Source organism: Gymnodraco acuticeps, unplaced genomic scaffold (genome assembly GCF_902827175.1).
Source record: "Gymnodraco acuticeps unplaced genomic scaffold, fGymAcu1.1, whole genome shotgun sequence".
Lineage (NCBI taxonomy): Eukaryota > Metazoa > Chordata > Actinopteri > Perciformes > Bathydraconidae > Gymnodraco > Gymnodraco acuticeps.
In genome coordinates this window covers 861,256-878,080 of record NW_022992313.1, presented here as the reverse complement: position 1 = coordinate 878,080, position 16,825 = coordinate 861,256, and the positions used below count along the sequence as shown (strand labels likewise).

General features: G+C 44.1%; 1 protein-coding gene across 4 annotated transcripts in view; it reads left to right on the top strand.

Annotated features, from left to right (window-relative positions):
• The window catches only part of npdc1b (neural proliferation, differentiation and control, 1b), a 51,401-nt gene that overhangs the window by 12,482 nt on the left and 22,094 nt on the right, over positions 1 to 16,825 (top strand). For 2 of the 4 annotated variants that reach the window (XM_034208351.1, XM_034208350.1), the window contains exons 3-5: positions 7,497 to 7,586; positions 7,753 to 7,911; positions 15,714 to 15,780. In XM_034208351.1, the coding sequence (XP_034064242.1) occupies positions 7,497 to 7,586; positions 7,753 to 7,911; positions 15,714 to 15,780 (316 nt within the window). Of the gene's footprint in view, positions 1 to 6,492; positions 6,541 to 7,496; positions 7,587 to 7,697; positions 7,912 to 15,713; positions 15,781 to 16,825 lie in introns of those variants that run through there. The other 2 variants (XM_034208353.1, XM_034208352.1) reach the window with 2 other exon arrangements.

Here is a 16,825-nt window from a genome sequence, read left to right as displayed (position 1 = left end):
GGCTCTTTCCCCACCCTCGGGTGCTATTTCCTGCTCTAACTGTCTCATGTTTGGTTACTTCCCTGCCTCCTTTACTGGTACCGATACATGTGTTAAATGTAGTATAGTTGTTAGGTTGGAGGCGGGAATCATAGCCATAGAAGCCCGGCTCCGCATCTTAGAAAGAAACTCAGCTACAGTAAAGCCCATGTTAGCTGGTGCGGACCGGCAAAAGGTAGCTCCTATTAGCCGTCCCCCGGCAACTCCCGAGCAGCAGGGAGACTGGGTGACTGTTCAGAAGGGGCATAACGCGAAACCCGCAGGTCCCCACCAACCCGTTCACGTATCTAACAGATATTCCCCACTCAGCGAGACACCCGCTGAGAAGTCAACTCTGGTTATTGGTAGCTCTATTATGAGACACGTGAAATTAGAGACCGAAGCCTCCACAGTCACATGCATTCCGGGGGCCAGAGCGGGCGACGTTGAGGCGCATCTTAAACTGCTGGCTAAAAATAAACGTAAATACAGTAGGATTGTTATTCACGTCGGTGGTAATGATGTTCGTTTACGCCAATCAGAATGCACCAAACTTAATGTGGAGTCGGTGTGTAGTTATGCTAAAACAATGTCGGACACCGTAATCTTCTCTGGTCCCCTCCCCAATCTGATCAATGATGACATGTATAGCCGCATGTCATCATTTCAGCGCTGGTTGTCTTGGTGGTGCCCAGCAAACAATGTGGGCTTCGTAAATAATTGGACAGCCTTCTGGGGAAAACCTGGTCTGATTAAGAGAGACGGCATTCATCCTACTTTGGAAGGTGCAAATCTTATTTCGGAAAACATTTCAGGGCTTTGTGGACTTAATCCATGACAAACTGGAGTTGAGACCAGGAGGCGGAGTCACAGTCTTACACGCTTCTCTGCGCTCTCTCCTAGGCAGTCATCCATAGGAATCCCGAACCCAATAAAATACCCAATATTAGCGGTGTGTGTGTCTGCCCAAGGACAAGTTAAGGTAAAACCTAATAGAGGTGTCATACATAATAACCTAATAAAAGTAAATGTAACAACTACTACAGTGCAACAAAACAGGAATATTAAATGTGGTCTCTTAAACATAAGATCTCTAGCATCTAAAGCAATATTGGTAAATGATTTAATATCAGATTATAATATTGATATATGCTGTCTCACTGAAACTTGGTTGAGACATGAAGAATATGTCAGCATAAATGAGGCCACTCCACCCAGCCATATCAATACTAATATTGCCCGAGGCACGGGCCGAGGAGGTGGAGTTGCAGCAATCTTTGACTCAAGTTTACTTATCAATACTAAACCAAAATTAAATTATACCTCCTTTGAAAGTCTTGTTTTTAGTCTTACGCATCCGACCTGGAAAACTTTGCAGCCAATCTTATTTGTTACAGTGTACCGTGCACCAGGTCCTTATTCAGAATTCTTATCTGAATTCTCTGAGTTTTTATCAACTTTGGTTCTTAAAACAGATAAAGTAATTATCGTAGGTGACTTTAATATTCATGTTGACGATGATAAAAATAACCTTACTGTTGCATTTAACTCTATATTAGATTCTGTTGGTTTTTGTCAGAGTGTAAATAAACCAACCCACTGCTATAATCACACTCTCGACCTTGTTCTGACTTATGGTATTGAAATTGAGCAACTATTAGTCGAACCGCATAATCCTGCTTTATCCGACCATTTCTTAGTAACTTTTGAAGTACTGTTACGAGACTACAAAGCATTAGTCAAAAGCTCCTGCAGCAGAAACCTATCTGTTAGTGCTATAGCCAAATTTAAGGAAGAGATTCCACCAATACTTAACTCGATAGCATGTCTGCATGTAAGGGAGGAAACTTATACAAAATGTACACCACCCCAAATTGATCATGTTGTTGATAGTGCTACAGATGCGCTGCGAATAAAATTAGACTCTGTTGCTCCTTTGAAAAAGAAGAAAATAAAACAACATAGATTAGCTCCATGGCATAATGCCCAAACCCGCAAAATAAAGCAAAAGTCGAGACAACTTGAAAGGATATGGCGTTCCACTAAACTTGAAGAATCTCGTTTAATTTGGCATATTACTCTCAATGAATATAAGAAAGCACTGCGTAAAGCGAGAGCAGCCTACTACTCTTCATTAATAGATGAGAATAAGAATAATGCAAGATTTCTTTTCAGCACTGTAGCCAGGCTGACAGAAAGCCACAGCTCGATTGAGCCTTCTATTCCCATAGCACTCAGTAGTAATGATTTTATGTGCTTTTTTAATGATAAAATTGTTACTCTTAGAAACAAAATTAATGACCTCTTGCCTTTGACCAGTATAGTGTTATCAACAGCTCCCGGAAACGTAAGTTCTAATATTACACTAGATAGTAAACTAGAATGCTTTTCAGCCATAAACCTTGAACAATTCAATTCAATGATTCTCTCTTCTAAACCATCAACGTGTATGTTAGACCCAATTCCAACTAAGCTGTTGAAGGAAGTTTTTCCATTAATTAGCACTTATTTATTAAATATTATGAATATGTCTTTATTATCAGGCTATGTTCCACAATCATTCAAAGTAGCAGTGATAAAACCGCTTCTTAAAAAGCACAACCTCGATCCAGAGGTTTTAGCCAATTATAGACCTATTTCCAATCTTCCGTTCCTCTCAAAAATTCTTGAGAAAGCGGTCGCAAAACAGCTGTGTGATTACTTAAAAAACAATGATTTATTTGAAGATTTTCAGTCTGGCTTTAGAACACATCATAGCACAGAGACAGCTCTGGTTAAAGTCACAAATGACATTCTAATGCCTCTGACAAGGGACGTGTCTCTATTCTTGTTTTGCTCGATCTCAGTGCTGCATTTGATACTATCGACCATGATATCCTATTGCAAAGACTAGAGCACTTAGTTGGCATACAGGGAACTGCTTTAGACTGGTTTAGGTCCTATCTATCTGAACGCTCTCAGTTTGTACGTGTCAATGATGAATCTTCCACGCAAACCAAAGTTAGCCATGGAGTGCCACAGGGCTCAGTGCTCGGACCTATTTTGTTCACATTATATATGCTTCCGTTAGGCAATATTATAAGGAATCATTCTGTACATTTTCATTGTTATGCGGATGATACTCAACTATATTTATCAATCAAGCCTGATGAAATTAATCATCTAAATAAAATTCAAGACTGCCTTAAGGACTTAAAAACGTGGATGACCTTAAACTTTTTGATGTTAAACACGACCAAAACTGAAGTTATTGTACTTGGCCCGAAGAATCTATGAAACAAATTATCTAAGGATATATTAACCATGGATGGCATTAATTTGGCCTCCAGTGAGACTGTAAGGAATCTTGGTGTTATATTTGATCAGGATTTATCCTTTAACGCCCACATAAAATCAATTTCAAGGACCGCCTACTTCCATCTACGTAACATTGCAAAAATCAGGCATATCTTGCCTCAAAACGATGCAGAGAAACTAGTCCATGCATTTGTTACTTCAAGGCTGGATTATTGTAACTCTTTATTATCAGGGTGTACCAAGAAGTCAGTCAAGTCGCTTCAGCTGATTCAAAATGCTGCAGCTCGTGTACTAACCAGAGTTAGGAAAAGGGACCACATTACTCCTGTTCTGGCTGCCTTACACTGGCTCCCGATAGAACACAGGATAGAATTTAAAATTCTTCTTCTCGCCTACAAAGCCCTTAATGGGCAGGCGCCATCTTACCTTAAAGAACTCATTATACCCTACTGTCCTACTAGGGCATTGCGTTCCAAGAATGCAGGGTTGTTGGTTGTTCCTAGAGTCTCTAAAAGTACAATGGGAGCCAGAGCCTTTTCTTATCAAGCTCCACATTTGTGGAATCAGCTTCCAGTTTGTGTTCGGGCGGCAGACACCCTATCCGTTTTTAAGAGTGCGCTTAAGACCTTCCTTTTTGATAAAGCTTATAGTTAGGGCTGATTAGATTCAGCCCCTAGTTTTGCTGATATAGGCTTAGTTTGTCGGGGGACATCTTACTTCTTCCTTCTCTCTGTCTATACCTGTGTACTCTCATGTTCCGATTAACCCAGCTTCCCCAAATGTCTTTCTTTTTGGTGTCTGTATATGCCGGGATCCGGAGTCATGGATGATCCTGCGCTCCTCTGTCCTGGATCTTGAGTCGTGGCTGTGGTCCTGGATTATAGGTCCTGGATGGATATCCTCGTGGATTCATCTTCCTATTATACACACATGCATTTCCAAACATTTGGACTACCTATGTTGCAAATGTATTATCTTTTCAATTTACACACGGCATCTATTGCACGTCTGTCCGTCCTGGGAGAGGGATCCCTCCTCTGTTGCTCTCCCTGAGGTTTCTCCCATTTTTCCCTTTAAACTGTGGGTTTTCTTCGGAAGTTTTTCCTTGTACGATGTGAGGGTCTAAGGACAGAGGGTGTCGTATTGTCATACTGATATTTTGTACAAACTGTAAAGTCCACTGAGACAAATGTAACATTTGTGATATTGGGCTATATAAATAAACATTGATTGATTGATTGATACAGATGATAATCTGAAACAGGAAATAGAGGGGACATAAACACTGATCCACTCATTAAAAAACATCACGTCAGCAGTTGCTTCTAATGCCACACAAGGGCGTTGTCATCTTTCCTTTTCAAGCCATGACTTGACCTTCAGCAGTCCTGAAGGATTAGGACAGGTGAATGTAAGGGCTTCAGTTTATCTGTGTGACTCAGAGGATGTTTATTAGCAACATACAGCATTTGTATTGCCAATTTGGCATTTTAACCATATAACACTCCAGTGATCAGAGTGTGTACTCCAGGTCCAGTGTGTTGGATTGAGAGGCCTCTAGCAGTAAGGATGCACATAGCAACAAACTGAACTACGACTTGACTTTAGAATGATGGCTTTATTGAGGACATATTCCTTTCATCTTATAATGTTATAACTTTATTATTATTATCTTTCCAATCCGGCACATAGGCCACGTGCATGCCCCTAAAACTGACTGGTGCCAAGGTGTGCTCTGATTTAATAGACCAATAAAAGTAGACCGATTCAGGCAGGCCTTGCATAGCAACACCATTTATTTTGAGATACTCTTTGACAGTTTTGACAGTAAAGTGTTGAATTGATGTGCTATATTAATTGTCTGCATTCACAGACCTGTAAACCTGTGTCTTGACTTGCAGGATGCTTATGAAGAGAGCAAAAATAATAGTTACCACTGGTCCTCAATGATGTTATACAGTCACAGTCCTGCTGGTCAAGGTGGTTAAAAAGCTATTCACATGCATGGGCTTTGTTCGATCAGCTGTGTTTCTTGATGAGCTCATGATGTTTTCAGAAAGAAGAAGCTGTTGCTCTGAGGTTAAATTATTTACATGTGATGTTCAGTTTAATCGTCACTGGGTTCAACACAAACAACCTACATACAACATATTATTCTCTATATTTGTATCAAAACAAAAAAAGAGGTAGGAGAAGACAGCCTGTGTAAACCAGTTTTCTAATGTCCTCTAATCAAAACATATTTAGAGATTAAAGATTGTATTTATTTTCATTGCATTTGATATTAAGGTTATTCAAAAGTAACGTAAAGTAATCTGGTTACATTGCTTTAATATTGTGATACTCAGATTTGGTTACCTTTTCGAAGAATCCCTCCCAACCCTGCCTGGTACTTCACTTGGACCCAGCCTGGTCTATGTTCAAAGGGGGTTCTATCTGCAGCAGCAACGTGCAGTCAGGGGAGGCAGGGGAGGCAGAGCCTCACCTGTCATACTCCAATGTAACGGAAAAACTACTAAAGAAAAACTAAATAGTAATAATAATAAAATGTCTCCACTGATCTGTGTTGTAAGTGTGATTTCTGTTTGATTCCAATCGCTTTTTATAGTCAAAATCAGGAAATTTGCCGAGCTCCGCTACAACTACGGGTAGCGATGAGAAGGGAGGCAGGGACGAGCTCTGCCTCTCGTAAGCCCACAGTAACTGGCTGGAGCGCGGGCACTAATGTAGCGCGGGCACTTATTTTGTGAGCGCGCTCAAGCCAGTTACTGTGGGGTGAGGTGAGGCACAGATGAGCTCTGCCTCACCTCAGAATGCGTCACCCCACAGAAACTGGCTGGAAAGCGGGCCCTAAGCGCATGCCTGCACCATCTCACTGTATGTCACCAATGTAATGTTTGTAGATCCCTTTATTACATTTATCCTCGCCATCCATAGTCTCTAAATAACTTATTTCACGTATATATGATATTTAGGCTCGCTGGTCTCATCATACAACGGCAATGAAAAAAGCACCAGGGGAGGCAGCCATAACCTCTGCCGCACTGAAGGGGGCGCAAGTGAGCCCACAGGTTCTTGTTGCTACTGTTATTCTACGCAGAGACGGTATAGACGCGAACAACAAACTAGACTTTTGAAACTAGAGGAAGATAAGGAGGACTTTTACAAAAATTTAATGGAGATTGTTGTCCAGAAGGATAGCATGAACTTCATCTTCAAGTCAAGGTAAGACCACAATTGTAATGCAAATGGGATCTTACTAAGAAAGAACAATCCAATATTTAAATTGTGGGTAGGCCTATCCTTTTGTTGAACGGTCTGTTTAAAATGAATTGAAGCATCAGACTAAAAAAGCTTTTGAAAATAACCGAATATTTCGATTAAGGTCAAAATATAATATTTGTAAATCTGACTCTGAAAGAGTCAGTGCCTCACCAGCCATGAACCTCACCGCAAACCTAAACCTAAAGTGTGTTGTCTTCAGAGTACAGTATGCTCTCATCCTTCTCATTTGAGATTCACATTGTAGGTTAAATGCATGGAAGGACAGCCTGCAGACTGAAGTCTCAGATGAAGATTGGAAAAATGCTTGAGTTGCTGCTCATACTAATATTAATACACGACTGAAACCAATACAGTATAAATGGTTGATGCGAACGTATGTGACCCCGGTTGATTCAAACCGATAGAACACAAATATACCAGATGTATGCACATAATCACGGAGAACATGGTTTCACTGTATTTTGCAGTGCAGAAAGATTAGTGCAGAAGTGTTCTGGGAAGAGGTACGAGAGATTTTACTGGACCCAGTATTTTCTGATGGGTCCGGTAATGAACATGAGCTAACATTTGTAGACCTCAGCCTACTCTACGCCAAAACCTGTATAGCATTGTTTTGGAACAAGGCTCACAGCTCAAACATCACTCATTGGTTGCGACCAATGCTGTCAGGCCTCCCATTGGAGGAGATATCCTACTGTATATATTAAGAGCCATAAAGACAGCGTTCGAGAACGTATGGAGGCCGTTCATTGATTATGTCAAGGATCTGAATGTATCTAATGGTCAAGAGAATGTGCCGGTTTCATTGTGTGTCTTCTCTTTCCTGCATAATGTTTGCAAATGATTACCTAGTATTATACAGATGAAGCGTGTTTGTTATTTTTCTGTTCCTCCAGGTAAGGTGAGCACCTATCCTGAGCTGGATGAGGAGATCAACTTCCTGTCTGCCATCATCAGTGAACAGAGAACTCTGTCCAGGCTGCCAGGTACTGAAGCCCCCTGTTCCTATTCAGCTCTACAGTACATCCATGCTGACATAATGACTCCAAAGTCCAAACCCTTCATTCCTTATCTAAACCCTTCATTCCTTATCTCAGCTCCAACCTCCCAAATTGCCTCTGAACTGTCACCCGGCGCCCCCCCCCCTCACAGCATTCACCACAGAGCAGCCCAGGAGCCAGAGTGTCCTGCCCACCAGTGCGGCGCCAACCTTCCCTATCTCCGAAACCACCTCCAGCACAAACCACACCACTGCTCTGCTCAGCGATCCCATCATCCTCCCGTACCCCCCCCATGACCAGGTCTTCATCAGTAAGTCTTTTCTGTACTTTAGCCATGACAAAGCTTTCTTTTGGAGTTCTACCTCTTGAGCTTGATGTAGAAACTGTAATTGTGACCTGAGTGCTGTGAGATTTGGTTTAATGACTATATATTCTCAGGTTAAAACGGTGGGTTACGTATGTTATATCTCACACAGGCTCCGCCCTCTACTGGACTCTATGGGTAATACCTCTCAACCATACTATGTGAGCATTCATCAACTGAGATATCTATAACCGTAGCCGGCCCCCGGAGCGGGCCTACCTGAATGTGTGCACAAGCCCACTGTATATAAGGCGGCCACGCCTCCTGTTCCCGTCATCCTACACTTCTCTTCAGCGAGCAGCATAGGACAGACAGGGCCCCGAGTAGAGGGCTCCGCCTGTGCTTATATAACAAGGGTTACCAACGTTATATCTCACACAGGCTCCGCCCTCTACTGGACTCTATGGGTACAGTGGGTGAAGCCCTGATGCCTAAACGCCCTGTCGTCCAACAACATCGAGTCACCACACTCCCCTGACCGGGAGATACCTGCTGACCCACAGCCCCCCCCCCCCCCCCCCCCCCCCACCACCAGTCATGTGCTGCCTCAATGTGAAGCTGACCGTTGAGCGGCCCAACCAAGCAAGGAGTCAGAGGCAGAACATCCAAAATACAACCCAGTGTGAGCATTTATTACTCACGGGCACATGACACAGCCTCAATCTCGCTGTTCACGTGAGCACAGTCACCAGCCACAAGGATCTCACACACCAAACAAAACAGGAAACACAGAGCCTAAATACCCACACTAATTAACCCAACAAGACACAGGTGAGGGGGGAGGAGACAACACAGGGCACCAGGTGCACACAATCAACAACAATGAAGCTACACAACCAGTAACGGAGGCCGAGATCTATGGGCCCAGAGATCACCTCCGTGACACTCATCAAGCGTGGACCAAGACGCCGCCGTACATATGTCCTCCACACTCACTCCGTTAAATAAGGCTGTTGACACAGCCACAGCCCGTGTAGAGTGTGCACGGACCCCCGTGGGGAAGGCTCTCCCCGCCTATCCGTAGGCATGTGAGATGCACTTGCAGAGCCATCCTGCCAGGCGTTTCTTGGACAGAGCTTTACCGGCCACGCCGCCCCCAAAGCACACAAACAGTTGTTCAGTGTGCCTAGTGGCAGCCATGCGCTCCACAAAACATGCTAGTGCACGCACCGGGCAGAGGAGGTGCAATTTAGTCTCCCTGGCCCCACTATGGGGTGGAAGATTAAAGCCCCCTAACTGAATAGCACTTTACCTGAACGAGCTCCCTAGACTCTTGGGAACAAAGGAGGGGTTCGGTCTGAGTGTCGCCCCGCTACGGTCACCCCGGATCAACAAGCAACTTGGGTGCACCGACAGAGCGGTCAGCTCTGACACTCTCTTGGCCGAAGTTAAGGCAAGTAGCAACGATGTCTTCCATGACAGTGCTTTCAGGGAGGAGAGCTCCAGGGCTGGCCCACCTTCATCTGTGTCATCTGAGTACCACGGCGATCCGGAGTCACTAGGATGACTGACAGACGTTCTCGCCTCACCCTCCCCAGGAGCGGGAGAATGAGACGCAGCGGTGGAAAGGCATAGGACAGCTTTCTTGGCCATGGCTCGTGTGCAAACGTGTCCACCCCCAAAGGTGGATTGTCCTGCCGAGCCAGGGAGAACCACCATTCGTCTGGCAGGGGCCCGCCTCTTGACATGAGGCCGGCCGCCCTGTTCTCCAGTCCCCGAATGTGGGGGGGCCTTCAGAGATAAAAACATTCTGAGGCCCCCAACCACAGAACTGACACCGCCCTGCCTGTCGATTCAAGCCACTGTGGTGCGTTTGTTGCTCCTCACCAGCACATATTTGCCCTGTAGTAAGGGTTTGCAGTGCTGTAGGAGCAGTACTACTGCCCGTAGCTCTAGAACAGGGGTATTCAACAAAAATTCAACGAGGTCCAGTTAGAGAAAATCTCCCCATGCAAAGGTCCGGAGCTTCAAAATGTCTAACTTGCTTTATGAATTAATGTGATATATATTGAAGTAGCCTGTAGCTTTATCAACGTCTGCATGTAATCAACAACTGACTGCCAAATAAAGAAAGTACAATTCATAAACAACAATATGTATATATATTTTGTCAATTAACATTGAACTATACAGTAAAATACTGTGGATATGTGTAATGTTCCTCTCGGGCTGCATTTAAAAATGAAATAGAGAAAATAAATAAAATAGCTTTTGAAAATATATGCATCTTAAAAGTGCTTAATTTTAGATAAATAAAATAAAGTGTAGCAGCAGCTTGAGTTTCCCTTTTTCTTTGTTAACCGTTTCACATCATGACTTAACAGTTTCAGACGATTATAGAACAATATCAGTCTTTACACATCATAACAATTGAACAGTTTTAAAGTGTCTCTTTCTTTCCCTCTAATATTGCAGTCCCTCACTCACTTTGTTTTAATTCAGTGTGAGAATTGAGCTGGAGCTTGTCCTGCCAGGAGTTTAGATCTGGGCTGAAATGGTGTCAGGGCCATTCTCATACACACATGCAGGTGCTCATCGGTTAGCCTCGGTTAGCCTGCGCTGGAACAATATTTATTTGTTGTGACCTCAGTTCTGACTTGAGAGGGAATGTTTGGTCAAACACTTTGTGTTTTGTCTCGTAGTGGCGTTTTGGCACTTTTAATGAGCGCCACGGTCTCTGAACAAATGAGACACACTGGTTCTGTGCTCCCAGTGAGCAGGATGAACATGAATGAGTCCACTCACGGTTAAAAGCTCTGTTCTCACTGTCCACTTTCCTCTTCTTGGAGAGCGCCATGTGTCATTATTTGTCTCTCCCTGTCTGCCGCTAACACGCCTGTTCACTCTCCTCTCCTCTCCCTGTATCGCTAATTATTCTCTTCACTCACTTTCCTCTCCGCTTCTCTCTGCCGCTCTCTCGTCTCTTCTTCTGTGTTTCTCTCCCTGTATCGCTCACTCGTCTCTTTCGCCCCCTGTCGGCGGCGGTTAAAATAGAATCACCCCGTCAACATTTAAAATCCCCTATTAATGTATTGATTATAGGTCTGGGTCCACATAGGTCTGGGTCCGGATCCGGACCGCAGTCCGCCTGTTGCCGACCCCTGATCTAGAAGGTAGATGTGCCGAGTTTTTGCCAGAGGCCAGCCACCACCTATAGCTCTCTCTAGGCAGGTCCCCCCCATCCTGTCACGGATGTATCCCGTGACGTAGGAGGTTCCCCCTCCGTCGATGCTTGGGGACCCCCAGTATCGGAGGTTGCCCTCCACTAAGGGAGGGGGGGGGATGGTCACCAGACGTTGTTTGTGTCTCTAAAACGAAGGCCGGCAAACCACCTCTGCAGGCGGTGCATATGCAGCAACCCCAGCGGTACCACGAAGTGAGCAGCTGCCATGAGACCCAGAGTCTGCATAATGGTCAGTGCTGTCGCCGTTGCCCCCTGTCGCAGTCTGCAAACTGCCCGAAGCAATGATGCCTGTCTGCTCTCTGACAGGGTGGCGCGTAGCCTGCCTGCCTGCATCGACCAACATCCCCAGATACTGCACCTGCTGGTGAGGCATGGGGGAGCTCTTCTTCCAATTGACCGCAAAACCCAACTTGTTTAGGTGTTGGATCAATTGGGCTGTGTGAAACATTGCCCATTCCCTGGACCTGGCCATGACTATGAGGTCGTCCAGATAAAAGAACACCCTCATGCCACGGTCGCGCAGCGGCTGAAGCGCTGTGGCCACATATTTGCTGAATGTGCGTGGGGACAGGGAGTAGCCGAACGCCAGTCTGTTGCACTCGTAGGCTATTCCCATGAAGGCAAAACGCAAATACTTTCTATGCTTTGGAGCAATTTTGACATGTAAGTAAGCGTCTTTCAGGTCGATGGTTGTGAACCAATCGCCTGGCACACAGATACCGCCTGTTTTTGCAACGGGGCCTGAATCTCTGCCGAGGATGATATATTTGCCTCTCTATTGCCCCTGAATGGAGGAGGGATGCTGCAAAGCTGGAGTGAGTAACCCAGTCTCAGTGTCCTGCCCCTCTACTCTGTCAGTACACAGCTGGGCTTCCATTCCCTACACAGCTGTGTTCAGGGGACATGCCAGCAGCTGTGGAGCCAAAGCTAAGAAGCTGTAGTACTCTCTGGTGGCCTACTCCGCTTCCAAACCTTCCATAAAAGGAAGTTTGGCATGGGGGCCGACACTTTAAAGGGCCGATTTTCTACTGAGGTCCTTGAACGCACCGCGGCATGCTCCCGTGGGGCCGCGGCTCTGTCCTAATGCCGTCTCTTTGAAATGGACGTTATAGTAAAAAGTGGAATTGTGGAGAGAGATGACTCTTACTCTGGGATAAATGCAATCGTTTTCACTGAATGCGTTTCTCACACACACATCACTCTTTCTTGAACCCGCACAGTGCTTTGACAGCACTGTGCGCTCGCCTACCTGCTGGCTCCTATACTGGAGTTTACAGCGGTGCGGGGAGTGTGGGACAGTGCTCTTTCCTCTGGGGATGAGCAAGAAGCAGCCACGCTGCGACTACTCCTCACCCACGTGACCAAAGAGATCGATCCAAAGAGCCCTTCCGTAAACACGGGGGCTCCCCGGAGATCAACACGCTCCTTTTTGAAAAATGCCATGCGGCGTGATCCCCCAGGGACATCACACGGCAGGCAGCAGCGGCGGCCACACAGTAGACCCAGCTACTAATTTGGCCTTGCGGCCAAATAATCGCTCTGATCTGGTGAGGTGGGGCATCTCTAGCAATGAGCGAGATGCCCAACATACCCGTGTTTATTTACAGCTGCCCTGTCACGCGACAGCGGGGCAGAGCCCTTTTTAGCTCTCTGCCCAACCTGCTGCCTGCTGGGAGCAGCTGCGCTCCGCCGCCATGGTCATCACCCAGGGGGAAGTATAACCCTGGGCGGTGGACTTCCATGGACGCCGAACCCGGAAGTGCCCGACAACGGCAAACGGAGCCATCCGCCCCGCTGGAATGGCGAACATGAATGGCACCGCCTCGGCCATATCCTGGTCCCCCAAACACTCGAAGCAGAGGTGGTGGGGATCGGCGCCCGCTATCTAAGCCAGGGCACGAAGGACAGGCCCAGGTCTCTAGAAGTGGCGACTCCATGGAGGTATGACAAATCTTTCTTCTTCTTTCAAACGTTTTACTTTCTCTGCTTCAGTTGTTGCTCGCTCGCTGAAGAGAAAAGGAACGGGAGGCGTGGCCGCCTTATATACGGTGGGCTTGTGCACGCATTCAGGTAGGCCCGCCCCGGTGGCCGGCTACGGTTATAGATATCTCAGTTGATGAATGCTTGCATAGTATGGTTGAGAGGTATTACCCATAGAGTCCAGTAGAGGGCGGAGCCTGTGTGAGTCCAATGAAATAGATTTCTTCTTCCAAAATCTAAAGATTTACTTTAATATAATAATAATACATGTTATTTTTTTATAGCGCTTTTCCTGGTGCTCAAGCGATTATGATACCAAAGATAGAAAAGCACGAAAATCTCCAGATTTCCAAGGCTAGAAATAGCATTTTTGTCATTTTTGCTTTAAATGTACTTTAACTAACTTTAAATAAACAGTAAATGGCCTATACATTTTGTTGCCGTTTTATTTTTCTGTTGATCTTCTAATATTGATTAGTCAATGGTTGCTGCCTTATCGCAAAGATGTTTTGGAAGTTCCCGTTATGGATAAGTGCTGCAGCCCTGGAGGCCGCTTCATTTAAGTTTTAAATTATTTTTGCAGCAAGTTAGCATTGAATTTAAACACACTCTAATGATAAGACATTGTAAGACAGTAAAAATAACAGCAGCTGAGGTCGTAAAGAGCAAAAATATAATAATTGATATGACCAACTATTGGAAGGGGACAGAAATACGATTACTGAAACAAGCAATGTACTGCTGTTGAAGGGGGGCAACACACTGTAGGTGGCTCACTGACAATTGATAAGGACCTCATTCATCCAGGTGTTAAAACATCTGAAATGTTATTTCAAATGCTTTAAAGAATAATTCATACTAATAATTCTAATTATAGTGTTTCTCCCCCTGCACCGACATTTTGCAGCCAGCTATTTATAGTCAGACGTAATTTTCAATCAAATTTCATAAACTTTCAGAATCCTTTCTGGTGTTGGGCATACAGACACGTCGCTCCTCAGAACTAAACGCCGTGCTAAACTGTGCAGGAACCAAGAGGCCGTTCTGCTCCATTAGACACAGAGCTCTTATTCCTTGTAGGATGAAGAAAAACATGAGCCTTCAGAAATCTTTATTTCTGATCAGAGCGGAGGAGGATTCTTAAAGACAGGCTGCTCTATATTTTCTATGATGCCAGCGTAACATTTAAAATATGGCTGCCGCTAAACAGTGATGTTACTTCATCACAATGGTGTCTAGTTAATTTCTGTTTCACACATCTAAATTCCTTTATCAATTAATTATTGAGAAAATAAAGACATTAGATTATAAAATGAGCAATATTCAGGTCTTGATTGTCTGCAGGTGGCTTCAGCTTTAATCTAGGTGTCCTTTCACACTGACTCAGTGTCTGCACACTGAGACAACAACACATGGATAGCCACAAGATGTAACAAAGAAAACAAAAAGGCATCTGTTGTTGTTACAAGGTAGAGTAAAACACACATAACCCAGTAGTGTACATCCATCTTAACTGTGACAACAATTTGCCTTCACTGCACTGTATCTTTGAGGTTGTAAAAACACTTTTTTTTCATTCAGGTACAGCACCCTCTACTATGCATTTGCATTGAGTCGATGCAATCTCAATGCAAATGTATAGGAACAAAGCCCAGGGCCTGTATTCACAGATACTGTGGGAATACTCTCAGAGTTCCTAACTAACTCAGCCCAAACATCAGTGAGTGCAGAAGGGAATGCACTTTACCCGGTATATTAAGTTGGTTGATTTAAGAAAATAAAACGACAGGCCATATCACAGATGTTATTCTCTATTAAGACATGGTGTGATTAAAGGTATATATTTATGTAATGAACATCTGTGTTGGATAAATTGTAAGCCATACTTTAAAAGTAAACTACATAAATGCCTAAAAACACAGGAGCCTCTTCACATGCTGATAGTTGGTATGTTTGTTTGCTCAAGTTTATTTACCATACATGTACTTTTAGTTCTTACTCTAATAATAATAATAATCACTCTTTCATCAATTTCTGTGATGGCCAGTCAGCAGCAGCGTAGGTTGGCATTGTAATCTCAAAACCAGCAAACAGCTATAGAAGCATGTCAAATAGCAGAAAAGGCACCTGCACTGAGGAACATGAAGCTTAGGTCGTTGACCAATCTGAAGTCAGTTTGAGTGAAACTTTTTCCGTTTTTAAATAGAAAAAATACGTCATCTATCTTCATGGGAACAGGCGCACGCCTTAAAGTCCTCAGACTTAGTCAAATACCTCCTTTGTCTGGCAAAATGTTAGCACTCCATGCTGTGATATCTCGGGTCTGACCTCAAATTCACTATGGAGCTACAGAACAGAAGAGGTGTGTTTCTGTCCTTTAGTTGTGCCTCGCTCCATTTCTCCTCTCAATGCTGTTTCTCTGTCCCTGCTGGGCCATATCAGACACAATGACTCCTTTTTTTTCAGAAGCTCTCCCATGCTCTATAGTCTGCTTCTAAGACAGATCCAGGGCTTTGGGTTAGAATCATGTCCCCTTCTGACGCCTACAGATTTCCCCTCACACTGTGTCTGTATGTCCTCTCAGTCCTCTGCAGTGTCTTCATGGTGGTGGCTTCGATGGCTCTCATCACAGCAGGCGCCTGTTGGCTCAGGTAAGATATATATATATATATATATATATATTCCTGCCTTTCAAATCTACGGCTTCAGACGCTTCAAATATAACGTCACTCGCTTTTAGGATTAGATTTTTTACATCTAATTTGATTATATTCAAAGATAGTCATATTATGATTGAGGCATCCAGGTGGTTATACAATACATTGCAGCTAACAATATTTTCTATTCTGATTATTTATTTATTTTAATCGTTTATTTGGTAGGGACAATGCACATTAATGAACACTTAAAACAATAAATGTGCCAAGCGTAAATATGCCAGATTTAGCTTTGAGCTACTTTCCATCCGCAGTCCCTCACATAAAACATTTAAGAAAATGAAATTTACTAACATAGCAAATACAAATACATGAAATGCAAGAAAAGTGCAAAAGAGCAAGAGCAGAATACACAAGTATGTATGACATGGCAATACAATATAGCAGCATGGATACATAAAGTGCAAGAGGAGATACCCGTGTGTTATAGTGCATTTAGCGGTGATCATCTGTTTCTCATCCATTCTTTGAGTTGACCTTTGAAGCTATTGAGAGAGGGACAATCCCGTGTCTCAGTTGGGAGGCTATTCCACAAAGAGCTGCCTTTAACGGAGAGGACATTTTGTCCAAAAGTGGTCCGTCTGCGGTGGACTTCAGTCTCTTCTGGTTTCTGACCTAGTGCAGCGTCCAGTGTGTTTTCTGTGGATGAATTCCCCTAAGGGGGGGGGGGGCAGTCCATGTCAACATTTATAAATAAAGCACATACCACATAGGAGCTCCAACAAGCCGTGTAGGACAGAGAGTGAATACACATACTTTACAGAGATGCTGTATGAGAAACCAATGTGAGTTTGGAACATTGCACAGTATAAATCTATTGTAGTAGACCTCAACAATGGAATTATGATCAGTAGAAATGGCCATGACATGGAACCTTTTAAAATACTTAAAATTGTCAAAACTCAAGAAATTGTGTTTATCAAGGATGGTACAGTGGTGGTATGAATGTGGCTTTCTGTCAAACACCTGGATAGCTCTC